Source organism: Epinephelus lanceolatus, chromosome 20 (genome assembly GCF_041903045.1).
Source record: "Epinephelus lanceolatus isolate andai-2023 chromosome 20, ASM4190304v1, whole genome shotgun sequence".
Taxonomy (NCBI): domain Eukaryota; kingdom Metazoa; phylum Chordata; class Actinopteri; order Perciformes; family Serranidae; genus Epinephelus; species Epinephelus lanceolatus.
Genome location: NC_135753.1, coordinates 14,748,568 through 14,768,716, shown reverse-complemented (window position 1 = coordinate 14,768,716; position 20,149 = coordinate 14,748,568). Strand labels below are relative to the sequence as shown.

Genomic DNA, 20,149 nt, shown 5'->3' with positions numbered 1-20,149 from the left:
TGAGACAGAAAGAGAGACAGAGAGAGAGATGCAGGTAATGACAGTAGGTTACAACAACATTATTGAAAGTAATAATATTATAGTTATAGTTCTGGCTACTGTGGTACAATATGTTGAAAGTATATATTAATATCTGGCAGCATACATGTGTGACAATAGTCATATGTGTATAATAACAGTAGAAGTATGACTAATGACTAATGATGGCAGCAGGTGTCTTTGTCTGAATCCTGGTAGATGTGTGGTAGGACTGCTTTGTGTGAGCAGGTAAGGGAGATCCTCTGAGAAACATTGTTTGTATGGTTTGAGTTGAAATCTAATGAGGTTTCTCATATTTAGTTTTAGTAGAGCTGTGTCCTGACTGATCCTGGCTGATGAGGCTGTAGATTACTGCAATTGTTTGGTTGTCTGTAGGCCTATCATTGATAATATAATAATTTAATCCTTTAGGGAAATCAGCCCTTGTCTCCTCCTTGTCTGAGCCAGAGTAGTCTCATTAAGCAGAACCTCATCAGAGTGAGCAAGATAACCTAAACTGGTGTGGTAATGTAGGAGGGTCAGTCCCTCCAAAGTATTTTTGCCAGTTGATGGAAACAATTTTTACCATGTTTCTGTTATTGCAGACTAAGTGCCAGACTGCTGCTTTGCCTGAACCAGTCCATCTACGTCGTCTGGCCTAACTTGGCTACCTACTGAATTGGATTCAACCTAAGCTTTACTGTGAACTGTCCAGGACTTGTACATTGTTATTGTGACAATTAACTGCTACACTTTCTATACCTGTATGTAGTTATGATTTTTACACCATTCTGAGCTGAACCAACTGAGATTCACCCCTTGTTTTTGTTTTATTTTTTTCTAGGCAGTGGGACGAGCTGCGGGGAGTATACGTGGGATCCTCACCTTTGCATACAGTGTGGTAGGCCTAACGGTGGTGGTCACTTGAGTGTTTTGTAGATTTGCTTCTCCTTGCAGTGTGAGTTGCAGTGTAGATTGCAGTGTTAGTAATCACAGTGGGCTCACGTGGTGGTAATTATTCGGGTCTGCAATTGAATCTCCCCGTGGTAAGACCCCTGCCTGTTTACTTGCTTCCAACAAATACTGCTGCTCTATTTTACATTAGAGTTTGTACTTTTTAGATAGTTATTGTTTTAGCTATTTATTATAGTTAAATAACAGTTGTTTGTCTTAAACTTACAGTTGGTTTTTCTCTTTTCTCAGGTTTCCAGCAATAAAAGTCTTATTTTTAAATAAACATTTTAATGGTGAACTGAATGCACGTCTCCTGCTCTCCTTGAACCTATTAAGTTGTATTGTGTCAACACGTATGAAGTTGGGGCCTATAAAGACCATTAGGTTTTTATAGACACTGCATTGATCTTAAATACTGTCTGGTCACACTTGCATAGGATATTTGTTTTAACATAACGTGGCTATATAACAGCCATATAAATCTTTATCACAATAAGTAGAGCCCTGTAACATCGAAAGTGAAACTAAACTGTTAATTGTTATTGTTAATTGTGAAAGTTTTATAGCACTTTTATAATACAAGCCCTTTAAACAGCTCCTCTGTTATCAGCAAAAAGGAAGTGCTCTCATCCACACAGTGAGTGTGAGATCTTCAATAACACATCTCAGCTTCTTCAAATCTTTGGGCCTTTATAATGTAACTTGAAGACAATAGCACTCATGGCAATACACTATGTACGATCTGTGGACTTAGAACAAATAAAATACAGACAGCAAAGCACTAGAGCCGGACGACAAATAGAGGACCAAGGGCAGGTAGAGTACAACAAGAAAAATTGGATCCTATACCTAATTGCTGCTGGCATCATAGTGATTGTTGTTGTGGCTTTATTGGGAGTGCTGCGCTGTCAAAGACAAAAATCCTCTGCACAAAAATCCTCTGCACAAAAATTCTCTGCTGAATTCATAAACAGATGTCAGAAGTGCACAGGGGGAAACCACGAGTAAGTACTTTGAACTTTGTGATGATTTTCATTCTGTCAGTCTTTGCACACCTTTTAAGTTTGGCATATGTAAATTGAATTAGACTTTTACCCTGAAACCTGTTTGTCTTTGACAAACTTTAGTTGACACCAATTATTTGCTTGTTTTAATAAGTGGGAAATGGGAAGGATGTCGTTCCTATGTCATATAATATTTATCTTTTATTTTTCAGAGTCTGTCAACATATATTTACTATCTTTGAACAAGCCTACGTAGGGAGGCCAGCATGTAATATTCCTGTGGAAGCCTATGGTGTGGAAGGAAAGGCAGTAATGGTAAGACTCATTAGATGCTGGACAACAAAAAAAATCATCAATGAATCTCAATTAGTTCTTAGTAAGTGATGATTATTGGTGTGTTTTCTTCATGTAAGTGTTTTAGTGTAGAAACATTCACTTGTCAGTGCCTACAATCCAAAGTCTGTAAAACTATCTTATCAACTACAACCCAATTACAACTAGGACTTCAGTTGCTCAACAGTCCGAGGTCTCCATAGCTGCATTTTGTGCTTCATAATGAGCCACACATTTTCAAATGGAGACTGGTCTGGACTGTAGGCGGCCAGTCTAGTACCCGCACTCTCTTACTATGAAGCCACCTTGTTGAAACATGTGCAGAATGTGTCTCATTGTTTCACTGGAATAAGCAGGAAAGTCCCTGAAAAAGACGTCATCTGGATGGCAGCATATGTTGCTCCAAAACCTACATGTACCTTTCAGGATTCATGGTGCCTTCACCATAGTTGTATTTGGAGACCTGGATACAGCATTAGCAGCGGGGCCCCATTCATTCCTATGAAAGTTGCTTAGTGGTGGTTCAGTGCTTTGATAAAATGATCTAATCTTGCAGCTTCTCTAGACTTTCAAAATGTTATCAGGTGAGTTATTTCACGGGGATTGTGGCGCTCAAAAAAATGTGTCCACTGATTTATAGGTGTCTCTTTCCCAACTGAAGTCAATGGGATAAAGTATTTTTGGGCTGCAGGGCATAATGTGATGGACCCCGGAAATTGCAGTACCACTGATTGGCCACTATGAAAATTAGCTTTAAAGCCTGCAACACTTGGGGTTGGACATTGAAATGGCAAAAAATAAAGTCTTTGTTTGAACCTGTGTGTGTTGTTCTAGAAACATTCACTGCCTGCTGCCTGGCATGCAATGGCTGTGAGAACAACCCGGTTCGCTCATTCTGGAACAGAGTGTCTGCTGCAGTAAGTGCCCGATAAACAAGACATCACTAGTTTTGTCAATAAATACAACAGTTGTGGGATCAAGCTTGATTTCTGTTGTTGCTCTTTGTAAAGCGTCTTTGAGTGTCCTGAAAAGCACTATATAAATCTAATGTATTATTATTATTATTATTATTATTATTATTATTATTAGGAAGCGTTTTACTAAAAGGTCTCTCCTTAAAGTGCTCAAAGATGCCTAAATGTAACCTGCCAGGAGCAGGTATCATTCTGGGAAAATATAAAACATGTGAATGGAGAATTTAAAAAAAAAAAAACATTTATTATGAACATTTTCTTTGAAGACATTACTACAAGTGTTGCCCTATTACTCACTATGGTGGGCCTGTAGTCCAAATAAATTACATACATGTCTTTACATCCTGTCTTCATGTCTCTAGTTTGCAGAGCATGCCTGTGGAGAAGTCACAGTTATGCTAAATGGATCCAAAGAACAACCGTTTGATCCCAAAAGGTGAGCTCTACACTTCCCCTGTCAACATTACCATGAGCATTTAATGAACACATATGTATGACAAAAGAAAAATGTGTGTTACTGATTTAACACCACTGTTTTATTTGGATTTCAATATGCAGTGACTAGTGTGTCTGACTTTTATATACATAGATGCTTTAATGACTCTTGTTGATGTCCTCAGTGACACCGTCAGTTTTTGGGTATACAATTGCATAACAGTAGAAGAGGGATCCAAATGTAGGTCTCTCATTTACGTTTAAAAAACACACAAAAATAGTTTGGTTCTAACCTCTTAACTTGTTTGCCATGTGGTAATTAATGACCTCATGACACACAACGCGTGAAGCCGATAAATATTTTTTTTTTTTTTTTTTATTTTATTACAAAATGAACAATTTTCCTCTGAACTTTAATACTGCTTCATAAAAAAAACACCATATTAATTTTTATTATTATTATTATTTTTTAAATATAATCCTACTAAATTCTGTTTTAATTGTTGCTGGTAGTACTTTTGCAAGGATCGAGATAAAGGCACTAAAACACCCAGAAGTGAAGCACCTGAATTTATTTCTGGTCACCGGACACAAGAAAATGTAAGATTTCGCTTTTGTTGTTTCGCATCATGTTTGTGCCACATTACTTTTCTTTTAATTATGATTTATTTGACTTAACTTTGCCATTTTTCTGTGCATGATATATTTATGTCACATTGTCCCTGTTCAGTACATTAAAAAAGGGATAAAAGGATGTCAAGTTCAGTGGTTGTTTTGATTTAGTATAAAAGAGTAGGACAAACAGGACAAATTAAAACTGAAGATGTCTTTTTCCCTTTGTGTCACCAATTTAGGTCAGATTGTACCTCACAGAGTTTACAGGACTTACAGGGCAAACTGGATCCAAATATTAGTTACACTTGCAGGGAAGTAATGAAGTAAGTCCAGCATGTGAGAGAGAAAGAGATTCCTGACTGGAAAAACAGCACTGGTCATTTATTTAATCTCTTACAGAAACCTCTGTTTGTTTTTCCTAGTAAATATGACATGGAATGTTTGTTTTCATTTTTGTACTCAAATAGGTTTTATTCTGTTGTAGCTTTCTCAGCTCTGAATGTTTTTGTGACACAGTAGATTAACTTCTTGTAATTTTTTTTTTCATTGTAGATCCCAGATTGAGGAGTGTGCCCCCAGCACAAACGCAGCCTGTGGAGCCTGTTTTTCAAAGGTGTCAAAATAAGATGTCAAACATTACAAGACACAACAGAAAGTAGTTAAAATATCTGATTGAAGTTTGTCTTTCTTTTTACGTAATTAGTACAATCATTTTGTATTTACTGTAAAGTTTCTGATTTAGGGGAACATTTTCTGATTTATTTAAAAAAACAAAACAAAAAAAGACATTCAACTTCTGGTAATTTGGGCTGTAGGGTGGAAAATCAGGTCTGCTGTAAAATCATGTTTAACTGATGATCTCACTTCCTATTTGTTGGCCAAACCTGAAGTGTTTTAAAATAAAATGTTAAAAGGAAATGTGTTATATCTTTGTGTTGTAAAATCTAACGACTGTGTGAAGTGATCTTGAGATAACAGGTTTGGTGAGCAAAAGAACAGATCATACAGCTGTGTTACAGAATTGTTTGTCTGGTTTTATTTAAGCAAGAAAACAAACATGTACAGGGCATTCAGGAAGTATTTAGACACCTTCACCTTTTTCACATTTTGTGATGTTGCAGCCTTAAGTGTTAATTCTTTAAATTTGTTCTCATCAATCTCCACTCAATACACCATGATGACAAGGTGACAATTTTTTTTAGATATGACTGTCAGTGAGCAGCCATTTCCAGGTCTCTCCAGAGATAGGGTTTAAGTCAGGGCTCTGGCGCGGCTACTCCCACATCATCCCTAAACCACTCCTGCTTTCTCTGGGCTGTGTGCCAAGGGTCGCTGTCCTTCGGTCCAGTCTGAGGTCCTGAGTGATCTGCAGTAGGTTTTCATGAAGGATTTCTTTGTCCTGCAGTCTATTCAGCTTTCCCTCATTCCTGACCAGACCCCCAGTACCTGCTGCTGAAAAACACCACCACAGCATGATGCTGCCACACCCAGGCTTCACCGTTAGGGTGGCGTCAGGCAGGTGATGAGCGTTGCCTGGTTTCCTCGGGACAAGATGCTTATAGTAAATGGTAAATGTCATTACTTTTAGCTTTACATTTTTTAAAATTAAAATTGTTTCGCTATTTGTTTTAAGCTGTGTATGTTGTATGTACCTCGGCACCACTGAAAATGAGGGCTTCCCTCAATTTTGTGTTGCGAAGTTTTAAATAAAATAAATAAATGAATAAAACAATCTGTATTTAGTGAAAACATGGACAAGATCCTTTGTTTTTTGACTCCAGAGCATTGTCTTGCCCCAAAAAGTTGATATTACATTGTTAAATGTATAAAGAGCTTAACAGGATACTTCATATGCAAAATGACCATTTGTTCATCAATTACTCACTCCTATATGTTGAATTGGTGAAGAAAACTGTATTTTTCTCACATGGCTCTACTTTATCTGAATCTGAATCTAAAAAAGGGGAACACTCTTCATGAACTGAAGTAAACTTTGACCACGTTTAACAACAGCAGAACTTTATGAAACTATTTGTTTACTCAACTCATCCAGTATAATCCAAGAGTAATTTATCAAGTCATATGCTTGGTGTGGACTAAATAAATGCCCAGGCAAGCTCAGGGCGTGCTATTAGTAGAAAGATGAGTTTAATATTGTTTTTGTTTTTTGTTTTTTTAAAGTGAAAATGAATGTATTAGAAAAAACTGAGCATACAACTATCCATCCATCCATCCATCCATCTATATATGAGGTGTTGAACATATAGACCAGAGGCCGGAACTGGCCCGCCAAAGGGTCCAATACAGCCCTCTACATGACTTTGCACACCTAATGTTAATGCAGATGCGAAGGCCGAGAGGTTTCAGCAGCAATTTAAACAGTGAGCAGATAAAATACTGCCTCAGAGATTTTTCCACCCCAACCAGAATACAGTTTTCTGAAATATCAGTAAGTACTTTCCATGGTCATATTTAAAGATATTGAACATTGTGAAAAAATATTGTCAATAAGCAGCTTACATACAAAAAAAAAATCTGTATCAGACTTCTTTCTTGGAACAATATGGGTGGAACCCTGCTGCGAAGGCACAGCCAAAACGTTAAAGTTGTAAATGGTTTGTCAGGCCGGGGATGACTTAACCTGCTTCTCCATCAGCTTCCACTTTAGTGGGATTATGAAAAGCTATGGAAAAAATGCACATGTAATGAAAGTGAGTAGTAGACTGACAGAATGTGGAAAAAACTGTGACATACTGTTGAATTTGCACATATTTTTCTTAGGATATCGAGGGCTGTTCATCATTTGTTTTGTAAATGGATGAAGATTTTCAGAATGTACTTGGACTTCTTTACACTAAAAAAAGGGAACAATTTGAACGTTGCTATTTATAGGTTCAGAGTGAGCTATCAGGCTATTAATAGCAAAGCCTTATTAGCACAACCTTTGACCACTGGCCAGTGATAAGCACTCTGACATAAACAACTCTGTGAGACCAAAACTTCGTCGGAGCTTTGATTTTATAGACGAGGATTTGAAATGAAACGTGTCGTGGCCGTTGGTGTTGGAGTCCTTGGGGTCGGAGTGGTGGTGTCTCTACTGGTGCTGTTTATTCCTCAAACAGTCCAGTTCAGGAAAACATTCATGAGGAGGTGTGAGGAGTTCCCGCAGCACAACCACAGGTCAGACTCTCTGTACTGATAATAAAAGTTGTTTCCCTTTGAATAAACGTTCGTATTGTGAACAGAACATTATTTGTGCAATTACGAGAAACAATAGGGACATGTGTCCTCAATAAAGTACTAAGTGCTTGTATTTGTTTTTCAGCTGTAAAGATACACTGGATACCTTTGAAGGAGCCTATGTCGATAAGGAGCCATTTAGCTTTTCTGAGCAAAACTATGATCCGCTCTTTGAAAAGATCTCCTTCACACATGCAAGCAACAAAGTAAACCTCCATGATCACATGACTGTCTGTGTCACACATTAATCAAAGCATATTTCCTCTTCGATCCACAATGCAGAAGTACTGGTAATGATGTAATATCAACTTTTTTTTGGGTAAGACGATGCTCTGGAGCGACACCAAAGCGCTGGTCCATGACTTCACAAAGAAGCGAGATTGTTTTATCACCCTGGAGGACACTCTGTTGGGATTTGTAATGGATGGTCAGAAGTGGTGTGGACTGAAAGGCAACAAGGGTAAGATCTGTCTGGAGCTGATTCAGTAAACTGTATGGCTTATCAACTCACAGGCATAAAATACAGCAAAATACAGGAATCACACTTACAACACAAGGTCAGCAGCAGTCATTTAACCACATTTGTAACTTAATAGTTTATGTTTGCTTTATATCCTTCTGAAAAATGGGAATATATTGTGATATCAGTCACAGTTAGATGAATGAAGTGTTTGTGAAGCCCCAAGTCTGAAAACTCTCACACAGAAGTAGACTGAAGCTTCAACGGTAACATTTATAAACATGTTCTCTGTGTTCTTTCTAGAAACATTTTCTGTGTTCTGTGAACTCGTGAAGAACAACAATCCTGTTATTTCATTCTGGAAAAATGCCTCTGCTAGGGTAAGTGCCCAACAGGAAATCACTAGTTTCACCATAGTGTCAGGAACAATCCCTGTGCAATATCTTAACACTAACATCCACTGCAACTGTATATTAAGTCCCAATGAGGCGGCATGGTGGGGGGAGGCCTTCTGTGCAGAGTTTGCATGTTCTCCCTCTGTCAGCGTGGGTTTTCTCCAGGTACTCCAGCTTCCTCCCGCAGTCCAAAAACATGCAGGTTAATTGGTGACTCTAAATTGCCCGTAGGTGTGAATGTGAGTGTGAATGGTTGTCTGTCTCTATGTGTCAGACCTGTGATAGTCTGGTGACCTGTCCAGGGTGTACCCTGCCTCTATGCCCAGTGTCAGCTGGGATAGGCTCCAGCCCCCCTGTGACCCCTAACAGGATAAGTGGTTATGGAGAATGAATGAAGTCCCAATAAGATCAACAATTTCTTTTACAATTGAGACCTGGAGTTTCATTTATAAACACAAAACGAAACCTGAAAGAGGTGTTCATCAATTCCCACGCAAAGGTGTAATCTATAAAAACAGACTTGATTGGGGGAAACTTCTTACAAACATTTTGGAGACAGGAAATAGGCAACACAGATGGTGAGGTGAATATTTTTGCTGCACGCCCTTTTTGGCTTTTGTCCGTATCTATCTGTCTGAAAGTACAGTAAAGGTGGACCTGTTTAAACATAAACATAAGTGGAGAAACATATTTCCTTAAGACTTAACCATCATATTCTTATGTCTGTAGTTTGCAGCATATGCCAGTGGTGAAGTAACAGCAATGCTGAATGGTGGCCTGAAAACACCATACAATCCTAACAGGTAGACAGCACGACACTGTGTTTTATTAATAGCTTTATAAAACTTTAATGATGACAAGAAAATTGCATAACGTTTCTCTAACATTATGTTGTATACAACACTTTGACTGTGACGCTAACAATGTGAGGAATCAACACAAACCTTTTGCACAGATTAAGCACAGATTATTGTAGTCAAAAAGTATATGAACAGTGTTATTGTTTTGCTTCTGTACTTCAGCACACTGGATTTTAAATAAAACAGTGGGGTTACAGAGGTACAGTATTTTCACTGTGTGTTAGTGTGTTGTAGCGTGATGTTTGGTACCTTATCTTCCACAAATAGGCCTTTGAAGAATTTAAGTAGCCTAAATTTAGAATATGGCACTCTTAAATACTTGATACTGATTGGTCAATCAACAAAATTCTGCGGTGTTTATTTCTTGAGGTATCACCGCTGCTCTGCTGCTCCGTTGCTAGGGACGCCATAGCAACGGCTTTAGACTGAGGAGCATCAAAATCAGTTAACGTTAGTCCACACAGGCCAAATAGGATCGGAGTGGCAAAATGCAGCATTTTCAGGACATCACTTTTAACATTTTTGGAGAGGACAAAACGCTTGGATACAGAGTACAGACACATTTCTTTTTGCGAATTTTGAATCAATAAAACGTGCTTTAATCATTATTTTGTGTCACATCACTGAATGTTTTAGTAGTAAGCCATGTTCTAAGCGGGATAATGTATAGTGAGCCGGTGACTGTTGACATCCTATATGAGTCCTTTCTCTATGCCAAAAACTACTCAGGCTTTTACTTTCATTTGAACGCTGCTTTATGTAAGAACTCCAATGAAGTTGATCTGTAATCCTAACATTCCTCTCTTGTTTTTGCTCTTAGTATTTTTGCAAGCATTGAGGTAAAGAGACTCTTCTACCCAAAGGTGACACGCCTCACTATTGTTCTGCTCACTGACAAGGAAAATGTGTAAGATTTTCTCAGCCGGTTTTAGCCACACTGCTTTTTGGACGGATTATATTTCTATGTGGTTGTCACTTTTGTGTAAACAAGGAATAAAAGAATAAATTATTCTGCAGTGGTTCTTTAACAATACAAACTGGGAAACATTAACAATAAAACAATTGTTTGTCGTATCCTCTCTACATTTCTTTTGTCAGGAAAAAGTGCAATGAAAATGAATCTCTACAGAATCTAAAGAACGAGCTGGATCAAAAAGGAATTCTTTATAGTTGCAAGGAGGTGACTCGGTAAGTTCAGTCTTTTTCAATCACACAAATAATGAGTGACATTGCACCATGCTACTGTTGTCACAAAACAGTCACCTCTACATGTATGTTTGCTTCTTCACGCAGTAAACTTCATGTTATTTTATTTCACCGTAGATCTCACATCCGGAAGTGCATTAAAGAAAACAATGCCTGCGGAGCCTGCTGGTGAAGGTGTCTAAACGAAAATTGAGTTTTAACTTCTTTTCAGTCCTTGTAAACTCATTGGAGTGCTATTAAATATTTGGCAGATTAAATTCCTTCCTACACATTGACCTGTTTGAACTATAACATCTAATGTCTTTTTAATATAAATTGATTTATAAAGTACATTTAACCTATGTCTATGTGACTTGACTTGTATGAAAAAGTTTTGGTTTTTACTCTTTCTTTGTTCTTGTTTTTTGTTTCTTCTGCTATCAGATTATGTTCAACTCATGATCTAACTTCTTATTTTGTGGCAAAACCTGAAATATGTAATAAAATGTCAAAATATAACATGAAGTTATCTTTGTGCTGTAAAACGTACAACCCCAATTCCAAAAAAGTCCTTTTTTAACCTATATTCAGTTGCATATAGGAATAACCTTTCCTTTTAACAAAAATGAGGACACTCCTTGTTGAAGTTTTGAAGTGAAATTCTTTCCCATTCTTTCTTGATACATGACTTCAATCACTACACAGCCTGGTGTCTCCACTGCTGTATTTTACGCTTCATAATGCACCACACATTTTTAATGGGAGAGCTCTGAACTGCAGTCAGGTCAGTGTTGCACCCGCACTCTTTTACTATGAAGCCACACTGTCGTCACACGTGCAGAATGTGTCTCATTGTCTTGCTGGAATAAGCAGGGATGTCCCTGAAAGAGGTGTCGTCTGGATGGCAGCATATGTTGCTCCAAAACATGTATGGAGCCTTCAAAGATATGCAAGTTACCCATGATACCATGGGCACTAACACACCTCCATACCATCACAGATGCTGGCTTTTGACCTCTGTGCTGGTAACAATCTGGATGGTCCTGTTCTTATTTAGCCTGGAGGACATGACGTCCATGATGGACTCGTAAGACCACAGCACACTTTCCCCTTTGTGTCAGTCCATCTCACATGAGCTTCTAGAAGTCTGTGGCATGTCTCAATGTTGTTGATATGTGGCTTTTACTTTGCATGTTAGAGTAGTTTGTATCTGTGGATGCAGCAACAAACTGTGTTTAACAAAATATTTCCAGTCCCATGTAGGCCTATTTTACTCCTTTACATAATCATGCTGGTTTTAAATGTAGGGTCACAGCCAAAGTGACCATCCTTGCTTGTGAATGACTGAGCCTTTTGACTGAATGACTGAACACTTAAGTCTGTTACAAGTTAACCTGTTTTCCTACAGGTGTTGCAGGAAACCATGACTTAGTCATACCATCAATTAGAAAAACAAAAAAATATTCGGCCACAGGGGGAGCCACAACGATCGGTCGCATTTTAGTCATTTTTAAGCATTTTTCTGTTGTTATAGCGCCCCCATTTTGTTTGATCGGTTCAATAATGGAGGGGTCCCCTATGTGTGGTCATATGCCTACAAAGTTGCGCTGGGTGATCGGTGAAACCCTTGAGATGTTATATGTTGTTCCAGCTATCAGGCTCCTCTCCTGTGGAATCATCTTCCTGTTACGGTCCGGGAGGCAGACACCGTCTCCACATTTAAGACTAGACTTAAGACTTTCCTCTTTGATAAAGCTTATAGTTAGGGCTGGCTCAGGCTTGCCCTGTACCAGCCCCTAGTTAGGCTGACTTAGGCCTAGTCTGCCGGAGGATCCCCCTATAATACACCGGGCACCTTCTCTCTCTCTCTCTCTCTCTCTTGGATGGATAGCATGACGTGTGTGGTTGTGCTGCTGCCGTGGTCCTGCCAGATGCCTCCTGCTGCTGCTGTCATCATTAGTCATTAGTCATACTTCTACTGTTATTATACACATATGATTATCTGTCCGTCCTGGAAGAGGGATCCCTCTTCAGTTGCTCTTCAAATTGTGATTTGTGATATTGGGCTTTATAAATAAAATTGACTGATTGATTGATTGACACCTTTATGTGATGAGCCACGCCCTCCGCAATATTCATTGCCTTATAGAAGCTCAGTTTTAGTAAGTTTTCCAACTTTTGCCAAGAGGGAACTTTAGATATTGGTCCCTAGATTATGTTCACCCAGTTTCATGCAGATCGGTCAAACTTCCTAGGAAGAGATCGATTTTAAGTGTTTTTCAAAAAATTCAAAATGACGGAAAATTTATATAACCGGAAGTTATGGGTTCTTGAGGCAAATTTGTTCCTCGTGAGGAGAGGCATCTCTGTGCAAAGTTTCATGTCTCTACGACACATGGGGCATGAGATATGCACATTCAAAGTTTGCAATTTCAATTAGTTGCTATAGCGCCCCACTTTGGCCAATTGATGTAATATTGCTTCATTCGCATCCTCCCATGACCCTCTACCACTGTGCCAAATTTCACATGGATTGACCAAGTCAGTGAGGAGAAAAACGTGGAACAGGCACACAGACACACACACAGACAGAGTTTTCGTCATTACATAGTAAGATGTTACTGATTTTACAGATACCTTTAGTAAGTATTCTGTGCTGGCAGTGAACAGAACAGTTTGCAAGTAGCCTACATTCAGTAAGAACATGTGAAGGTATAAAAATACCTGAGAGTGTATGAATGCACATAGGCATGAGAAGTGTTGCCCTATTAGTACACTAAGACAAATTGTGGAAATCTTCCTTAGTGCTTTATCTTTTCTCTTCAGAAAGCTGTGGTGGACCTGTACTCCTAAAATAGTGTGTGAATGTCTTTACCATCATGTCTCATTGACTCATTACTGAGAAGTCTCAGTAATAAATGGATTCAAAGAAAAAAAAGTTTGACCCTAAAATGTGAGCACTACATTTGCCCTGTCATATTATTTCTCATAGCCAAGCACTCTGACAGTGTCACTGAGGACGTCAAGCAACAATTTAGTTTGCCATAGACGTGACTGTTCCGTTTGTTCAGTCTGTTTACTTCACAAGTGTCCTTCCTCAGTCCTTATATGTGTCCTGGTCACCAACAGATCAGACAGAAGAGCAGGTTCCGGGATAATGATTGACCTACCATCGGATAACAACAGTGAAATGTTTGTACTCATTTAAAATAAAACCATAAAGTTCAACTAATGGTCTTCAACTTTTAGGGACCTCACCGATGGTTTTGCATGTTTCTACCCATTAACTACTGCTGCTAACATGTTTGCATGAGAGGACGTGTATGTATGTTTCTGTCCTCACATGCACACTGAATGCACGTTATAGTCTCTCTGCAGAGCTCAGATCCAAGAGTGCAGTTCCAATCCAGAACAAATTATCTATATGAAGTATGCAATTGAAGACATTTCTGATTTGGTGATCACAGTAAGTAGAGCTCATAACATCAAAGGTGTAATAATATTTTTATAATAATAACTTAGTAATAACTTTTATAACACTATGATGGCTACTCCATGACCTTTGAACAGCTCTCAATTTATAGAAGCAATAAGCTGCACCCACACAGGAAGTGTGAGATCTTCAAAAACACCTCTCAACCTTTTTTCAGAGCACAATTCACAGACAGATGTGAGACGACCATCTTTCATCGGCCAAGACAAGCCAGTAAGACTTTGTACTTTTTGAAGTTTTTTATTCTGTCAGTCTCTCACTTAGGAACTATTTTAACTTGGCATATTTAAGTACGTTTCATTTTACCTGGCTGAAGAATCTTTGCTGATGTGTGTGCTCATCTTTTGTGTGCTTGATAATCTTTGAAAATAAGCTGCTGCTCGAACCAACACAGTGAGGGTGAGCTCTGCAATAACAACTCTCAACCTCCTTGAACCTTTAGGACTTTTAAAAGGTGGATGAAGAGCATAGCACTGACAAGACATGGTGGTCGCTCTTATAGCTGTAATCGTTGGTGTCACAGTGGGGTATATTGGGAAGCAAAAAGTGCTTCAAAATGCCTAAACATGACTATAAAAATGTTCATTTTATAACACCATGATGGCTACTCCATAACCTTTGAACTCTAAATTTATAGCAACAATAAGCTGCTGCTAGCACCCACACAGGAAGTATGAGACCTTCAAAAACACCTCTCAACCTTCTTTCAGAGCACAATTCACAGACAGATGTAAGACGATCATCGTGGCCAAGACAAGCGAGTAAGACTTTGTACTTTTTCAAGTTTTTTATTGTGTCAGTCTCTCACTTAGGAACTATTTTAACTATCCCAAGAATCTTTCCTGATATGTGTGCTCATTTTTTGTGTGCTTGATAATCTTTGAATGGCAATAACTTGTTGGTTTTAATAAATAAGAAATGGGAGGAATATCAGACTGCACCTTTAGTCTTAAACCTTGACAGTATAAATCTGATTCACATTTCGCATAATATGTACTTTTATTTATTTTTGAGAAGAATTCTTGCTTCAGCCTTTGTTGTGGTCAGCCTTTGCCCCTTCAATCACCCACCTGAAAAAGTAAGCACTGATCATCACAAGCTCTGCACATTATCCAATCAAAGCAGACCTCTTTTATAATGTAGAATAATACATTGTGTCACGTGATATTACTGTAACTGGTTTTGGTTAGACGGTGCTCTGGAGCAAGAAGGAAAAGCATGCCGAAAGGTATGGTATATTCAAACGTCGTTTCACTCTGGAAAGCACTCCGGTGGGACGCTTTCTGTAGGGACTGCCCAAGTTAATATCGAAAGACGGCGAAGGTAAGATACTTCAGACAGTGGTCAAAAGTAAAACTTACCACTGGGTCCCAAAGTTTTGTTTTTAATTTAGTATGTTTAGTATGTTTAGTATATGTAACAGAGCGGCAAGACTCATTCAACCATATCTATTTTTAAAATATATAAAAATAGAGTACTATGGTGATGAACTAAAGACAAGTGATTGTTAATGCTATACTGTTTAATGTAAAATATAAAATTTAATGAAAATGAAAAAATAAAAGCAGCAAGACAAATGTGCAGATGACAAACAGTATCTTTCTTCCTACTGAATGATACAGCTAGAAATAATAAGCATGGGCATAATTTGTGTATTAAAAATTTGAAAATTGATTTTTCACCACTTAAGCAAAATGCTAAGCACTTATACTGACTTTAACATATGCACACAGGATTGCTCGTAGTGATATGACTTTGAATATTGTTACATCGAAACAGGTTAAATCTTTCAAAGTGGGAAAATAACATTTGTACCCATCTTCTCTGTGTTTGTGTGTTTTATTCTGGAAAAATACACTTGTCTGGGCCCAGAACTTCCTGACGATATCAAACAAGTTGTTCGTTTGCTCTGGTCCATTGCCTCCAAAAGGGTAAGTGCCTGACCACTCCACCTGTAGTGCTTGATATTTACCCTTCCAAAATATGTAGCATTAGACAGGATGCATTGATTTACCAGAACAGCAGTGTCTGAATATGCTTGAACTGGACTATAAAAATGATGATCATGCTGTAGTTGCCAGGAGTGGATATTTTTGTTTTTTAGATATTAACTGTCAACAGTGAACGATACTTGAGTCTGAGCATTTTGTGTTGGCAGTGAACAGTTTGTTTATTCATACATATATTCAATATGAATGTTTTTACATTATTAAAAATTTTATTTTGGCAGCATTATGCTCACTGCAAAACACATAACATGTAAAATCACCTTAGAAAGTGTAAATGTACACATGCATGAGTAGAACTGGACAAATTGTTAAAATTTTGCCTGGTGTTTTATTTTCTCTTCAGAGCTGTAGTGGACCTGTAGTCCAGAACATAGTGCGTACATGTCTTTACTATCATGTCTTAATGTCATGTCTCTAGATTGCAGAGTATTCCTCTGAAGAAGTCATTGTAATACTGGATGGAGACAGAGAAACGCCGTTTGATCTTGGAAGGTGAGCACAACACTTCCCTGTATTTTTATGAACTCTTTATTAAGACTTTTTGAGGACACTCGCCCCTAATCAATTCATATTGCTTAGTTGCTCTTTACGTTTATTATCTTTTTCATTGTAATATGATGTTGTCATTGTTGTTGTTTGTCATTATTTTTGTCTGTTTGTTTGTTTATTTGCTTGATTTGTCTTTTGTTTATTTGTTTTTTTCTTTCCACTATGTCTCGTTAACTGTATCACTAAAAAAAAAGAAGAAAAAAAAAAGAAATACTGTACTGGTCATTTATTCAAACTCTTAAGGCCCAGGCACACTAAACCGTCACCAAAAAACTAGTGGTAACGAAGACCGACTTCGTTGATTGCCCTTGAAAACACCACAAAGACTACAGCCAACGGCCAAGGAGCACATACATTCTGTAACTGCATAAGAGGAAATAACTCTCCATACCAGTAGGAAGGAGTAGTTTGTCATCACTATTCAAAAAGGAAAGCAATATGACTGTCAGGGCGGATTCAAGATGCTAATTAGCTGATTGGACATTTACAACACAACCTGATGTTCAAAGAACAAAGGATATTTACTGTGTACTAGCCAACAATAACCCAAATAACCATTTCTGTTAAAGAGCTCAATGACTAAAAATAACAAAACAAACAATTTTATCTAATATTACAAGTTTATTTTGATCTCACACCCTCTTCACTTTAGCTGTTTGCTGTCCTCACTTCCATTTCTCTTCTTGTGCACGGAGCTGAACGGCCAATCAGAGTGATTTCATTGACCAACAAGCTACACTGTCTCCAGTGCTGATTCAACACACTTATTCAGCCAAAAGAAAGCCAACACTGGCTTACTTGTGCCAATGGTATGGGACACACTGCAAAACTAGAGTGACAGACGCTCACCAACAGCCAACCGTCAGCTTGCTGTGTTAGGGCTACAGCCCTTACAGCAACCTCTGTTAGTGTGTTGCTAGTGAAAGAGCTAGTTAATGAAATAGCTGTCAGGATGTATGACGTGGGTAATAGAACATGTAATTATGATAGGTCCCTGTCATCAGTTAAGAGCCTGGTCTCACTCCGAAGTAATCAAAATCCGGCACTTGGGCAGTGACTTGCAGCATCAGAAACCAATGAAAAAAGGCGTCTTTTAATATCGGCATGATACGCGGCCCATCACTGTTATAGTTTAAGGGCGCCCAGCAGCGTCAGGGGGCAACACAATCGGACAAGGATGAAAGTTAAGGCGGGTCCGAGTGGGGGCATGCGGGAGGGGTGGTAGATGGGTCCAACAAGCACCGACCTTCACCCGAGAAAGCAGTGTTCGCGTCCTGTATGATTCTAAAGCCAAATCATGTTCTTTTTTCCTAAACCTAACCACGTGCTTGTGTTGCCTAAACCATGTGTCTTTGATGTTGAAAGAAAAAATAAGTCAATTTTCGGTGTTGTACCGACATAGTGCATTTATTTTGAAAGAGACTGTATGTAAACATTACATTTCCTGTGAAAAAGGAAGTGTATTTTGAAGGAAGACAATGCATGTAACAGATTGAAGTTGACCAGGCATCCCAGAATGTCAACAACCAATGGATCCAGGGTACCATGCACGCCGTATCTGTACGTGGAAAGTCCATGACCAAACGTCAATATCTGACGAGGTTGGAGTGAGAATGTGTTTTGTCAGTAAACACTGGTTTCTTGTGACCATGAAGTTTTCGTAACCCTGACCATGGCCACAATCACCCAAGCAGTTACAGTTGCTTAAACTTAACAGGACCTTTAAGATACAAGTCTACTGTATGTTTATGTGACATAGCAGATTAACATCTTGTTATATTGTTTCTCATTGCAGGGTCTTTCCTGAGGAGATTGTGCTGGCAGTCGTATTTTACATACGTGAACAAGTAAAGCAGTTAAAGTCTTGAGTTTGTTTTGATTTCTTTTCACTCTGCTATTTCAGTGGAGTGCTGACTCATGTTTTACAGATATAATGCCTTTTGTGCCTTTAATTTGATAGTTTGATCTGAAATATCTAAAGTGTCTCCATAAACATATTTAACTAGTACATTCATTATGTGACTAGCCTTTTTATTAAAATTTTTTGGGTCTGATTCTCATTTCTTTTAAAAATTTTATTCTTTATCTTTGTTAAAATATCACGTTACAGGCTAAAATATTTGTGCAGCTCTCAGATAATTTTCCACTAATGATCTCACTTCTTCACTTCTTCTTTGAAATTTTAAATATATTTCAAACAAAATGTTAACTATAATGTGAAATTATCTTTGTGTTGTAAAAGTTAATAGTAATGGTATAAAACGATCTTCAAAAATGAAACAATCTTTTTCCGACAGTTTTGAAATGTACAAATATTGACGGAGTATAAAATAAATCACCTGAGCAAAAGATTGGTTTGTCTGGTTTGATTAAAGCAAAAAAAAAAAAAAAACGAGTCTGTGATGTGTTTTGCTGGAGCAAATAGATATAAAACATGAAAAGTAATCCTAAATGATAATAATCATAAATTAATTTTAAGTAACACTTTTTATGGAGATGACGGTTGGGTTTTGGTGGGACTTCTATCAAACTATACAGAAACCATCTTCTTAAATTACCTTTGAGAAATACTTCTATTCTGACATTTAGTATGTGTGCACTTTATCATTTTTTCTTTCCTTTTTGATTCAGGTGAAACTGGAACCTAAGGTTAGACGAAGGTATATGCAATTATATAAAACCACTAAACCACTGAACAGAATAGAAAGTGCTCATAAAAAATGTCACCTGCTTTTTATATTTGTGGGTGTAGGCCACAAAATGTCTTATCTGTTCTGTGTGTGATCCGAAGGCGTGCACACCGTGACACACACAGGAACTTAGAGTGTGAATCTCTAAGAGTGAGATTGTTGTGGCAGGAAGAAGGAGGCTCATCGAGCACACTGATCACCTCCTCTTTCCTTTCTAGTGACTTGGTGCTGTGTCACACGTACCGTAAACAGGCTGCTGTCGGTGCTGGGAACACACTGCACAGGTGTCACATGAAGAAAGGCCCCCTCTGTAAAACCACAACATGGGGTACTGGGACAAGTACTGTAATGTCAGTAAACGCCATCACTGTTTTAGTCACTGCCGCTGCCACCAACACTACACTGCTGCTAGTCTTAATATAACTCTGATGTTAATGTGGCTACAGTGAAACATCTTAGGTCTTTTTTTTTACACTTCCACATATTCATCTATAACTGGAGTGTGACTTAAACTGTTATCTGGTGCTTTAGCTTGGACAGCCATCTTTGAAAAGAAGGTTAATGTCAGCTAAAAGAGTTTTGTCCGTCACGTGATCAAGGAGTAAATTTCGAGTCTCCCTTTATAACCTTTGTAAGTGTGGAACTTTAGGTAGAGTGTTGGGTCTAGGTTTTATGCCTCTTTGAACTTGTCAAGATGAGCTTACAGTTTACATTAATGTCTGTGAAAACAGGATGCTTCACACACTACTTACCCCCAGAGCACAGAAGAGCTATACAATCAGCACAGCTTCAAGGTGGACACCCAAGATTACTGTTACCAATTCAGCATCTGACGAAATGTCTCCCCCTCCGTTCCTGAGTTATGATGTGGAACAATGGCCAGAAAAGTTTTTTTGCAGAACATTATGATGTCACAGTGAAGCTGACCTTTCGGA

At 38.2% G+C, this 20,149-nt stretch overlaps 2 protein-coding genes and 1 long non-coding RNA gene across 9 annotated transcripts; all 3 read left to right on the top strand.

The window, feature by feature from the left end:
• Positions 1-2,883: 2,883 nt before the first annotated feature.
• Positions 2,884-6,065, top strand: LOC117265088 (ADP-ribosyl cyclase/cyclic ADP-ribose hydrolase 1-like). Its single transcript, XM_078163022.1, has 7 exons — positions 2,884-2,893; positions 3,144-3,226; positions 3,646-3,719; positions 4,232-4,318; positions 4,573-4,656; positions 4,886-4,946; positions 5,739-6,065. The coding sequence occupies exons 1-7, from the start codon at positions 2,884-2,886 to the stop codon at positions 5,787-5,789; spliced, it is 450 nt and encodes a 149-aa protein (XP_078019148.1). The 3' UTR covers positions 5,790-6,065.
• Positions 6,066-7,287: 1,222 nt separating this feature from the next.
• Positions 7,288-10,761, top strand: LOC117264955 (ADP-ribosyl cyclase/cyclic ADP-ribose hydrolase 1-like). Its single transcript, XM_033639295.2, has 8 exons — positions 7,288-7,513; positions 7,659-7,779; positions 7,898-8,033; positions 8,337-8,413; positions 9,158-9,231; positions 10,109-10,195; positions 10,387-10,476; positions 10,612-10,761. Exons 1-8 carry the CDS (start codon positions 7,371-7,373, stop codon positions 10,664-10,666), a joined length of 783 nt encoding a protein of 260 aa, XP_033495186.2. The 5' UTR covers positions 7,288-7,370; the 3' UTR covers positions 10,667-10,761.
• A 3,311-nt stretch (positions 10,762-14,072) lies between these two features.
• Positions 14,073-18,875, top strand: LOC144458905 (uncharacterized). 7 transcript variants are annotated; one of them, XR_013488261.1, is made up of 6 exons: positions 14,073-14,179; positions 14,677-14,727; positions 14,984-15,044; positions 15,157-15,897; positions 16,394-16,467; positions 18,320-18,875. It is a non-coding gene; the product is annotated as an uncharacterized LOC144458905 (long non-coding RNA). The 7 variants fall into 7 exon arrangements; XR_013488262.1 differs by lacking the exon at positions 14,984-15,044 and having other exon boundaries at positions 15,839-15,897; XR_013488260.1 differs by having other exon boundaries at positions 14,984-15,897.
• Positions 18,876-20,149: the final 1,274 nt, after the last annotated feature.

Coding starts and splice junctions, on each gene's coding strand:
- LOC117265088 (XM_078163022.1), top strand. Junction 4,319..4,572: donor GTCACCGGACACAAGAAAAT/GTAAGATTTCGC, acceptor TCACCAATTTAG/GTCAGATTGTACCTCACAGA. Junction 4,657..4,885: donor ACTTGCAGGGAAGTAATGAA/GTAAGTCCAGCA, acceptor TTTTCATTGTAG/ATCCCAGATTGAGGAGTGTG.
- LOC117264955 (XM_033639295.2), top strand. CDS start 7,371: ATGAAACGTGTCGTGGCCGTTGGTGTTGGAGTCCTTGGGGTCGGAGTG. Junction 7,780..7,897: donor TCACACATGCAAGCAACAAA/GTAAACCTCCAT, acceptor TTTTTGGGTAAG/ACGATGCTCTGGAGCGACAC. Junction 9,232..10,108: donor ACACCATACAATCCTAACAG/GTAGACAGCACG, acceptor TTTTGCTCTTAG/TATTTTTGCAAGCATTGAGG.